Raw genomic sequence first — 11,779 nt, forward strand, 5'->3', positions numbered from 1 at the left:
CTGTGTCTGTGTGTGTGTGTGACTGCGGTGTACTGTAGACTGATACCTATTGTCCATCATGTCACTGCTTGTAACTGTCAGTCACCACTCGGGTCCTCGGTGGTTTCTAGTTTCCCTGTGAAACCAGACTCTGATGAATGGGAAGTGTGAAACCTTCGGACAGGTTTCAGAGAGGTCAGCAGTGTGCGCTAAAACAGGTTTGGTTACTCAGATTGTAGGTGAGCACACTGAACTCAGGAACCTCTCTTCATTGAAGAGTTCTACCTGATTAGCACCCGACGTCAGACAAAATTAGTGACTTGTTTGTATGTACAACATTTAGCAGCTAAAGACACACAAAAATATATATTTTATCACTGGATGGTGGAGACTAAACCAGAGCAGGTTTCTAGATTATTACAGACCTTGTGGGCCATGTTTAAATAGGTGGGGTGTGTCAGCTGATTAATGTCATTCACTTTACCTGTCAGTGGTTTTAATGTTGTGGCTGATCTGTGCATATTATAAGCTGAAACATGACTGGTATGTGGGGGCTTACAACTGTGTGCCGAAAAGTTATATTACTGGGGGGGAAAAAAAGATACACAATCATTTTCAGGCAGTCCATTTTATTACTTTATTTGAAGAGTCTATCTATGAAAATCACAAAAAAATAATTCAAATATATAACATGACACAGAAACGCCATGTTATTAAATTGTACCATTTAAGGGGTTTTTGAGGAAAAAAGTAGCACACATGCTCCCAATTTTTAGGTCATTCTCGGTATTAACAACACAAAACTCATCAAGTATCACAGTAAAACCACGAGGCATTTGGTTTGTTTTGTAAAACGTGAAATATACCAATCTGTATAAATGACAACAACACAGAAACTGCCAAAGATCAGTGCAGTTGAAGAGTAGATCAAAGGTTGATCAACGGTAACAAAGTGCAAATAGTCTAACAGGGCTTCAAGTCAGTGCACTTGGACCACTAAGGCTTCATAGAGCATAATGAGGAACACACCGTCAAAATGTCAAATACAGTGTTACAACCAACTTTCCTACAAGGACAGTTTTTTCTTGAGGCAATGCAGAACAGTGCTGACAGGCTCAGCTTTAACAAGCAGGCCTGTGTGTGACAACACACACGGTCATCTGTTCATCTCTCTCCAGTAAGACAGAGCTGCTGTGAACCATCCTGCTTTCACTATCCTTCTCTCAAGTAGTAACTCTGTTTTAGTGCCTATAATCAGTACTACAACATTAGTCTTAAGTGGTATCTAGAGGAAATAAAGTGCAAGAATGTGTTTATCTTCTCTAAAGAGACAAATATAGGTAAGTACACTTAGATCACAGGTGCATGAGAGAAAGACAAACAATCATTATATTAGAACTGGATGACTAATGACTTCTTGATGCTAAAACTAATGAATATTCCACATTTCTAAATGTAACCATATTCATGCACAAGAGCCCATAAAATATAAGCATTCACATATTCTCCAAGAATTGAACTGCTGTCGGGCTAAAACCGCCTCTAGGGCAGCATTTAGAACATTTAGAGTCTGACATTGGCAATGAACTGTCACACCCGATTTCACATGCTAATTTAGCTCATCACAGAAATATCGGTGTGGCTTTTTCAAAAATATCTATCCGGAATAAATTTAAATGAGAAGAAAATTTTTTTGATTTGCTTGAATTAACTCAAACGCAAACACTCAGCCCTGTACCAAAATACAAATAATACCGTTAGATTCATCAACGGTTACTCGGTTGCCTTACTGAGTAACAAGCTAACGTTACTCAAGGCAGTTGCATTTTAAAAAAACAGCTTAGCCATTTTCCAGATTAAATGTTCAGTTATATTACTTCTCAAATGGTCCTGTGTCATGACTATCCTTTCAGTTGGCAAAGAGAACAACAAGCCTAGTTTACTGAAGGCAAAAGGGCAAAGTGAGTGTATTCTGAACTGTTAATTTTGCATTTTTTTGCTGTATTCAGAGGGTGGGTTGAAATTTCGTAATAACCAAATTTAAGGAAACTCTTATCAAATACTCTTTGTTCATGTGATGTATTTATGTTTTAAAAAGTCTCAAAAAGCAATATAAGTCTAAAAAAAAAATGAGTCATTGTGCCATTGTGGAACACTGAAACTCTCTTTTGAAAACTGGGCTAACAGAGCTACAGAAAAGCTAATAATAAAAATAATTCCAAACCTCAGACTGGGCTTCACACCACAAACTGAACTGACTATCAGAAACTGACACACACACACAAAAAAAGAAATGTTGGCAAGTGCTTAGTAAATGTAATAGAAAAGTTAAAATCAGATATTGAAAAAGTAGCATTTTTATACTGTATTGGCACAGGTCAAAAAAAAATTCTAACTACATCAAGCCCTAAACACAAAACAGTGAAATGATTCTCTGGGTGATCCTTCTATGTGAGCAGAGGAACAACCGAAAGCCAGCATCAAACTCATACATCCTGTCTAACACAACTCTACATTACATGCAATACAGCACGCTGCACAAGTCACACACTCATACTATGCACAATGGTGGTGCTGAGGCATGCAGGCCACGACTGGCAGTGGTGTGGCAGGTTTTATTCAGGTGTGATAAGGTTTGTGCAGTGGGCTCAGATGATGGCCTTGAGCTCTTCGTCAGTCAGCTGGTTGACTGCCATGATTTTCGTCAGCTGCTCGGCATACCTTGCCTGGTCCTGCATGAAGTGTGGAATGCGGATGTTCTCCATCTGAGCCAGTGCTTTCAGGCGGTCCACATCTTCAAATGACACCTGAGCACACGGAAAAATAGAACAGACACAATTAACAGCCTGCTGCACTGCAAATCAAATATCAAATTGTGATCAACCATTAGAACCAGTGTGTGCAAATGCAGCCACAGTAAGACATTCACTGCCATTAAATATCACACTAGAACACAAACCAATGCAAGTTGTATTCTCATTAAAGGAAGCAGCATCCAAACGCACACTGATCAACTCAGATCAAACAGTAAAATTAGGCAGTGCTGATTTTGTTACAGTGGAGCCATTATATTACAATATACTGCAATATGTCAGTGTACTGTTTAGCTTCGATATGAAAGCTTTTATGATGAGTCGACCGCCATTTTGCGTTCCGCTCACATTTTCAGATCAAACTGTAAAATTAGGATAAGATTCTGTCACTTCTTTTTTGCCATGTTTTCGGAAACATATTTTTGCAGGGAAGCATGATCGATATATCATCAAACCTCCAAAGGACAAGCAGTTATAGATAATGGATGGATGGATACGAGTATACAGCCTTGCGAGCAGCTCTCTTCTGTGAGCTTAATGCTGTGTTATTTAAAAACACATTACTTCTTACATCATCAAAACCTACAGCTGGAATGAGGACTTTGTTTAATTATCATTGCCTTCAGCTCTTCTGAAGCGGTCGGTTCCCTCCTTGGAGAGGTTATTATATAAGCCTGATTCAGCCTTGTTTTCCATTCATTTTACTCTATGTCTGAACTGTAATTGTCTTCCGTGAAGTTAAAGTTCTATTTTATGTGACTGAATGTCACAAATGATATAGTTCTGCGGTTACTTTCCCCTACAGTGGTGTTCTAGAAGCACTGGCAGAGAGCAAAGTGAACATAATTGACTGGGAAGTCAGATAAAGAATGTATTCATGTTTCTACGGGACACTGTCAGAGAAACACTGAGGCCTAATCTGCTACTCCGATACAAAGAGCCCATCATCATTGCTCTAATTTGAAGCTGAGAACATTTAGCCTTACAAATATCAGTCTATACTCAACGAATGCATCCAGAAAAGATGGAAAGAGAAGTGCCCAGCAGTGGAGGGGATCAAGCGAACAAGTCCACTGCTAGTATTACAACTATCACTACTAGCATTTTCAACTTTGTAGGTTGTTGTACCATAGTGATCATTTCAGAGCATGAAGTGACAGACTGACAGTTCTATCGGTGCAATATCAGCAGTTATACAGAGGATGTACCCAACTGTTGTCTGAAGGAAGAAGCAAGGTTTTCTGTGCACATGCAACTGGGAGGAGAACGGATGTCCGCGATATCTTGCTTAGCCTACCGCCATAGAATCTACGATTATATTGGGAGCAATGGATCCTAAGTACGATCCTAATGCACAGAAACTCAAAATGAAGCAAGCTCATTCAGCTCCTACAAAGGAGGTGGCCCCACAAATGGGACGCTGCAGCTGAAACCAAATGTCCGGACCTTCAGTGAACTTTGTGAAAACTTCCAGAACACGTCACAGTAAAATGCTTGCAAGTTTCTGCCAGACTGGAGGGCAAACGTTTGGATTCATTGGCAGGGACGAGCAGCCACACGATGCAGGTCCAATCAACCTGCTTGATACAGGATGGAATAATGCACAGAAACTGAAATGGAAGCAGTTATTCATCTACTGCTTAGTGACTCAGTAAATTGACTAATACCACCAGACAGAGATAGCTGAGCTGCCTAACCTTTCCCAGGGCCATTAGGAGTGGGAAGTTAATCTTGTCTCTGTATCTCAAGATCTTCAGGATACCATCTAGATAGACCTGGTCTTTACTGAAGCACCCTGCAATTTGAGAAGACAGAAAAGAAGTTCGACATATATAAACTGAAACACTGATATTAATACATTGAATGTTATTCTGAAAGTATGACATGTGAATCAATTTAGACAATCAGTGATGGACTGTCTGACTCTATCTCAAATGTGTAGTCAAGCCCAACATTTTGAATAACCTTTGAGTCTTGGCAAGTGACGTATATACCTGGCTGTGCTGTATCGGTCTGGCCTCTCTTGGCTCGGACACAGTAGTCCCAGCGGGTGTTGGGGTCCTGGACGAAGCGTCCCAGGTTGTGGAAGAGCTGAGAGAAGGACATGTGGCTGGCCTGGTAGACGGTGTAGTAGAGCAGGGCAGCGCGCCACAGCGTGGGGTCTTTCCTGAACAGGACGCTATGGATGCTGGCCAGGCCCTCCTCTGTGGGGTTCAGAGGCTTCAAGTTGTGCTTCTTCCTCCCCACGCTGCTGCTCCATGGCTGGTGGCAGTTGTTGATGCCACGGAAATAATGCGTGCCTGGTGGACCATGGCAAGGACCATTTATATAGTTATATTTTAGTTTGAATTCAACAAACGTTATAGCAACATGTACTATATCCATGCAATGGTTTACTGATGTAGTGTCTCAATATCAATATCAGTCTCTTAGGAGATACTAGATGAAAGCTAATCGGACCTGTGATTACAGTTGTTTGTAATGTATACACTGCAGTTGAATTGAAATGATTTTCTTTTCAGCTGATGACCTTCAGGAGTCCTGCATTAAGGAGATAAAATAAGCTCTGCATGAGAGCTTATGTACCCACCAATCTCATGCCTCAGCATGCCTTCCAGCCAGTGCTCACGAGCAGTGGAGATGTTGACAGTCAGTGTGGGCCTGCTGTTCACCACAGTCATGGAGGCTCTGGACAGGAGGTCATCTGTCACCTGGACTACAATCTGACAACACAGATACAAGACGTCTGGCATATTTTCCTTTAGCCTGTCTAATCCAAGATATTAGTGAGAACAACAACAAAAACACAGTGAAGATTAGCAAAATTACTGCATGGCGTCTATATTAGCTTGTATCAGATGGTGCATCATTTCATTTCTTGGAATGTGGTTTAGAAAAAGGAGGTCTGGGGATTCAGTGTGACAGCACCTGAAGCAAGGTCCTCCCCATTCACAAAGACATATACACTTCGTGTCGCAACATGATCCTGCCTTACACAGTGCAATCTGACTCTGTGAAGCTCCCATGTCAAGCAAATGTCAAAAGAGAGGGCATGACTGACCTGGTGTTCAGGAAGTGCTGATCATTAATATTCTTGTATATATAATATACAAGAATATTAAGCATATGCCCAAGTAATACAAGTAAGAATGCATGGCTGAAGTAAATCCAAGGACAGAACGAGTATTATCATTATTTTTTTTTCTTTAATTGTGAGCTTTTTTAAAGTGAGAGGCTGACATATCAGTCTCTCTAAAAGGCCACCAATACTAAATATACTATACTAAAATGAAAAAGAAAGTGTGCAGTCAGCGTATGCTCTCATAATCTCATGGGCAGTCGTGGATCAGCGGTTAGGGTGTCGGACCCGTAACCGGTGGATCGCTGGTTCGATTCCCCGTACCTGTGTCCATGGCTGAGGTACCCTTGAGCAAGGTACCTAACCCCCACTGCTCCCCGGGCGCTGCACGCGGTCGCCCACTGCCCCGGGTTTGCTGTGTGTGTGTGCACGTCACTTGGGTGGGTTAAATGCAGAGAACAAATTTCGTTGGAGTGAGTTCCCTCCAATGACAAAATATGTCACTTTAATCTTTTAAATCACTTTAATTTATAAATTTTAGGCTGCATTTGGATGTCCACACATATATCAGTGTAGACCCTCACAATTTAGGGCAAATGACAAAATGTTGTACGCCATGTAGACTCCTTATTATTATTCCAAAACCACTGAGTCTTTATATTGATGTATGACCTTCTTCTGCCATTTGTAGCTCCAACAACAAAACAGGCCTAAAAATTCAGACACTTGAATTTTTAGGCCTGTTTTGTGGATACTTCCCTTAATGCAATTCACTCCCTCCATTTTCACTTGTATGTCTAAACCCGCAGTACCTTCCCCAGCACACACAATGTGCTCTTGTATATGTGGTGTAATGTGTTCAGTGGAACATTATTAACTTGGTGATGTAACATGTATTTGTTGATGGTTACATAAACGTAGCTCCACATGAGCAAACTGCAGAATGACTTCAGTGAAGTGGCGGCTTTCTGCAAGGTCTTACTTTTCCCTGAAGCTAATTCACTTTGATGCTGTGTTGTCTATTCCTCTGTAATGATGATGTACAATCCATCATGACAAGCACTGCAGAATGCAGCTACAGAAGAATACCAGGCTTCAGCTTACCACCACTTATTAACCTTTTACTGAATGTAAAATGCTCTACGGCTGTAACTGTGTTGTGTTGTGTGAATCAAACTGAAAAAAATTATAACAACAACCATAACAATATGAGCATGTGCAAATAGAAATCTATGCATCTTCATCAAGCAAGCCACAGTCGCCTGTCCTCTGACCTCCCCCAGGCAGCCTTCCTTCTCCATGTATTTCTTGATGTTGTGCCAGATGCGACTCTTGGTGAGGAGGCTGCCCCCAGTGACCTGTTCAAACTTCTCATAGCTGCCATATCGCTGCAGGGCAAGCTCCATGATGTGCACCGCCTGCAAGAGATGATAAATTCAGAATGTAAAAGCTGCCCATGTCTAATAACTGTTACTACTGTACTTGGTAAAATTAAACCAGACAAAAACCACAGTCATATGATCAGACAGATATTAAAGCATAAGGGCACTTAGAAAGTGTGGACCTCTGCCAAGGCCAACAGTCCACTCTTCTCTCATATACAAATGTGCAAGTGCAACCACTATAAGCCTGGATATATTTTCAAAAGAATTAGAATTATTTGAAAATGTGCATGTAGCTAAAGTATCATCATCAGCTCTCACTCATCACTTATGAGCCACTAGAAGTACAAGGTGGCATCTGCAGAGATCCTATGTGTGCCTGTGTTCATCCCCAACACAGCAAAACAATAATAATATTTATTATTTTGCTGTGTTGGGGATGTTTCTGGGCATCAGTGTTTGGGTAGTGGGCTTGTAGCCCCCAGCCAGTAATAGTGCACAGAGTGAGAGGTCGTGCTATAGGCTAAAAATATCGAGAACCAGGTTCCATCTCTGTCTCTGTCTCTCTCCTCTGAGCTGCAGGTGTTTGTCTGTTTGATGTGGGTTTCATCTGAGTTCACACAAAAGAAACAGAGAGATGGCGCCTCAGTTGAAATGGCACCTGCCGATGCCAGCATCACTCCTTTCCTCTGTGACTCCCAAACTGACTGCACCTTGGTGTACTGAACCTGCCTGGGCTGTGCTGCTGAGTGACTGCAGAGGTGGTGATGGTAAAATGTCCTTTTTCATACATTTTGTAATACTCTAAACAGTCCAGATAGCCGTGGGGGGATGGCAAACCCTTTTTGTTGAACACTCTTTTCTTCTATTTATGTTACAAAGTTAAGGTAAGTTGCACATATATTTGCTTTGTTTGGTTAAAGTAAGGTTTGTGCTATATCAGAGTTTCCACTAGGCTGGGAATAAGGCTTTATATCACACTGAAATCATTCATGCTGAATATTAGCTTATGTCAGAAGGGATGCTCCACTCTTCCATGAACTATCATTCTGTGGAAGACTAGTGTCATAATACCATACGTATCACACTCTAACAGTCCTCTTTCAAAGTTCACCACGGAGTAAGAAAACATGACAACATGACACACTAGGGCAGACTCTAGCAAAAACAAAACAAGACACAAGCATCCTCCAAGGGATCGTTTTACTCTTTCCTTTCCTGAGTATGTTTGCACTTGGGTTACTAAAAGAGCCCACAACAGAACATACAGGGTGTGCAAATAATAATAAATGATGTGCAATTAGTGTGTGTGATTTTTCTACAGCTTTCTACAGATTTTTCTCCATTTGTTTCCTGAACTATTTAATCCCAGCCACTTTCAATAAGACAGCAGATTCAGCCTGTCTCAGCACTGACCAGCCCTGATACTAAGCAGCTTTGGCAACAAGACTGTGATGTCAGTGTCCAACTTGAATGCTGGCATGGCAGGAGGTTGGTGATCTAAAACAAGTATGCTCAGCACCAAGCTTGTGTAGTAAGGACACTGCTGCAGGTGTGATGAATGACCTGCCACTACCTCTGAGACAAGAACTGGTGAAATTCTGCTGCTTACCTCAGCTTATGTAAATTTAACACTTCACAAACAGGACCGTATCTATGATGTTAGAAATACAAGGGGTCATGAGTCCCCCAGAACGCACTGTCCTGACCACCTCGTGAAATTTTTATCGGACACTACGACAGAAAAACGCTGTTTCCATTCAGTTAGTTGACCCATTACAGGTTCTATTTCATTTGCTAACATGAAGGTTTAAATGTTGTTTCCACAATAATTAGAATCTAAAACTTTTTAGTTCTGTTTTGGTCTCCACCAACTCCTGAGGGATAAATATAGCTCTTGGGCTGCTAATTGCTAGACTAAAATACAAAAGAAAGTCAGCCTCAGTCAGCCTCCTCAATCATAGTTACATCAGTGTAGCAGAGATACTTACCATAGGAAATAACTACTTTTTCTGCATCTGCTACTATATGCAATTCTATGCAACCATGTCCAATTCAAGAAAGACATTATTAAACATTCCAATGAATGTTCGGCCAAACTAACCGAACCAAAGAACGAAAATTGCTCCCGTACCTGTGTCAGAAAACGATCTGAGGCGTTGTTATGCCGTGCCAGGACAATGGAAGAGACAGGGTTGCTGTACTCAAACTGTGGATTGTAGTTGAAGTCAGACTTAAAAAATTTGGCCTTCTCCTTGTCGACATTAAACGGCTTGATGGCTGTAAGGATGCAGAGCTTCTTGGCATTTTCCACTTCCCGTGTGACTGCTGCTTTATGCAAAGAGGGAAGTTTAGTGCGAGGGGAATTTGGAATGCACATCTTCCTGAGCTGTGGAACTGTGCGAGGGGAAAGGCCCATGGTGCTGCCTACTACTGCGATGTTCTGTGCTGGTTTAGGGAGATTAGACTCGCTGCCTGAGAGGACACAATTTGTGTGTGCAGTTTTTCGCCCACCTTCTGGAGCACGCACCTTTTTAGGTGCCATGCCTGGGCGGTTTCTTTTATTAAATGTGGCACCACATTTCAGTGTTGATTTTGGCCTCTTGTACGGGGACTGCTTAGGGCTTTTCTTTTCCTTGTCCTCAGCATGCAGCAGGATGTTGTAGCTGTTGGAGCCAGTGCTAAAGAGGTCTTTGAGGACACCCGAAGAAATCTTCTCCAGGTATACTTGGCTTGCACTCAGTGTCTTGTCAGTAGAGTTTAAGATATACTTTTTGGACATTTCTACCTCTGGCCAGTGGAGTCTTTCTGAAAGAAGATGAAAGACCGGTGAGGAATGACAGTACATGTACTTACTTTAGAATCATGTGCAGACCTTTTATAGATACCTTGATAGACTAATCCTCTTATGAAGGCAAGATAAAATTAGATCTATTCCAGCGTCAAGCTAAAAAAAGTTACTAAATAACTGCAACTTGTAATTTGTGTTTCTTGTAATAATGTGATCAGACTCAAACAAACCTAATTTCATTTGCTTTGAACCTCTGCTATGTCAGCGGTCCATCACCACTGAGTTTCATGAGTCAGTATCCTGCTATCACAGAGGAAATCATTCCCATCATGTTTGCAGTGACTGGCAGAACAACAATGAAGTCAGAGTGCAGCATCTCTGCAATTTTCCAGTAATGAGACCTGGAAAATCATCACAGTAAGAGCAGGCTCTCTGTTTGGACAGGAGCACTGAGATGGAATCTACACAACCACAGCCAGCAATGATCTCTGCTGCACAGTAATGATTGGGAAAGGGAAAGTACAAATAGAAGCTTCACTGGCCTGCTCTGCCAACACATCAGATACTATTATCTAACACATCATCTATCTCATCAGTGTGATAAGCTACTCTCACATCATATAGCAACTCAGCATTCCTATCTACTGAATACTGATGAACATTTTACTAAGTTAATTTAAGAAATTTTCAAACCTGAAATAAACGGAATAAATCAACAAATGAATGAACTGAACCTTAACGTAATTCAACTATACAAATCAAACAAATATCCAACACCTTAATAAAATCAAACAAATATCCAACACCTTAATTAAAATGACAGCGCACTAATGTTATGTTAAATCATATGTTTAGCAATGATCTGATGATGATTTAGCATGATTCAGCACTGAGCAACTTCGCAAGAAATGTTTTTCAGATTACGTCGTTCCGCCACAAATACGTAGGACTGCTGCATACATTATAGTCAGCCAGTCAAACTTAGGTACTTATGAGAAGTTAACTAATGACATATCACTAAGTTAGTTTCAAGAAAAGTTTCCTCTATTAATATTATTGCGGTATTGGTACCTGATATGTTAGTAATGCACTAAATAGACGAGCTCCTACCTAACGTCACAGGAAAATAAGAGAAATGTAACATTACCTGTAACCTTTATGGACTCCAGCATCCTCTGTTAAGGTCTCCGTGTAAACCACAAACAACCACAGTGCTGTTCGATGAATCCGAACGGTTCTTAGCAAATGAACCTAGCTAAATTAATCCGCTAATGTGGTCCAAACAGAAACAAGAAGACGTCATAGCTGTAACGAATATTTAATATAACCACTGACTGTATATGTCAGTGGTTGCGACACACAGAAATAATGGCTAACCGCTGAGCTGACATAAACCGTCCCGCCTACACTGAGCCCCGGTCAGGCTGAGAAGAAAGAGCCGACTCAGCCGAGCTGTCCGTGTGATATACTGTGCATTCACTGATCTGTTTCCATGGTTTCGTTGGCAACTACGCAATACAAATGGACACTCATGGGAAATGAAGTCCCTTTGAGAATAGGTTAGTACACTTGGGAGAAAATATCACGGTTTCTTAAGTGGTTTGAGATTCATTCAGCATTTGTATTGTCAGTGAACTGGATTTGTTGCTAATATAGACAACATGAATGTAGTTTTCGATGGACTGTTTGCACCTGCTGACTTTATCTTATGAATGTAATACACTTCCAGGGTCCA

General features: G+C 41.2%; 1 protein-coding gene across 4 annotated transcripts; it reads right to left on the reverse strand.

Moving 5' to 3' along the window:
- Positions 1 to 591: 591 nt before the first annotated feature.
- si:dkey-222b8.4 (uncharacterized protein KIAA0895) lies at positions 592 to 11,547 on the reverse strand. 4 transcript variants are annotated; one of them, XM_046418219.1, is made up of 7 exons: positions 11,192 to 11,547; positions 9,784 to 10,061; positions 7,146 to 7,289; positions 5,383 to 5,515; positions 4,787 to 5,092; positions 4,490 to 4,587; positions 592 to 2,786 (listed from the first exon to the last, which is right to left on the reverse strand). In XM_046418219.1, the coding sequence occupies exons 1-7, from the start codon at positions 11,214 to 11,216 to the stop codon at positions 2,628 to 2,630; spliced, it is 1,143 nt and encodes a 380-aa protein (XP_046274175.1). In that variant the 5' UTR covers positions 11,217 to 11,547; the 3' UTR covers positions 592 to 2,627. The 4 variants fall into 4 exon arrangements, with proteins under 4 accessions (XP_046274175.1, XP_046274172.1, XP_046274174.1 ...); XM_046418216.1 differs by having other exon boundaries at positions 9,388 to 10,061; positions 11,192 to 11,546; XM_046418218.1 differs by having other exon boundaries at positions 9,388 to 10,057; positions 11,192 to 11,545.
- Between the last annotated feature and the right edge of the window lie 232 nt (positions 11,548 to 11,779).

The sequence above is a fragment of the Scatophagus argus genome, chromosome 17 (assembly GCF_020382885.2).
Source record: "Scatophagus argus isolate fScaArg1 chromosome 17, fScaArg1.pri, whole genome shotgun sequence".
NCBI lineage: Eukaryota > Metazoa > Chordata > Actinopteri > Scatophagidae > Scatophagus > Scatophagus argus.

What these genes read in the sequence shown, in the direction of transcription:
- si:dkey-222b8.4 (XM_046418216.1), bottom strand. Translation starts at nt 11,216, where the DNA reads ATGCTGGAGTCCATAAAGGTTACAG. An exon ending in GGAGTCCATAAAGGTTACAG is followed by an intron (nt 10,062 to 11,191) that starts GTAATGTTACAT and finishes ATCTTCTTTCAG; the next exon opens with AAAGACTCCACTGGCCAGAG. An exon ending in TCCTAATGGCCCTGGGAAAG is followed by an intron (nt 2,787 to 4,489) that starts GTTAGGCAGCTC and finishes CCGTGTGCTCAG; the next exon opens with GTGTCATTTGAAGATGTGGA.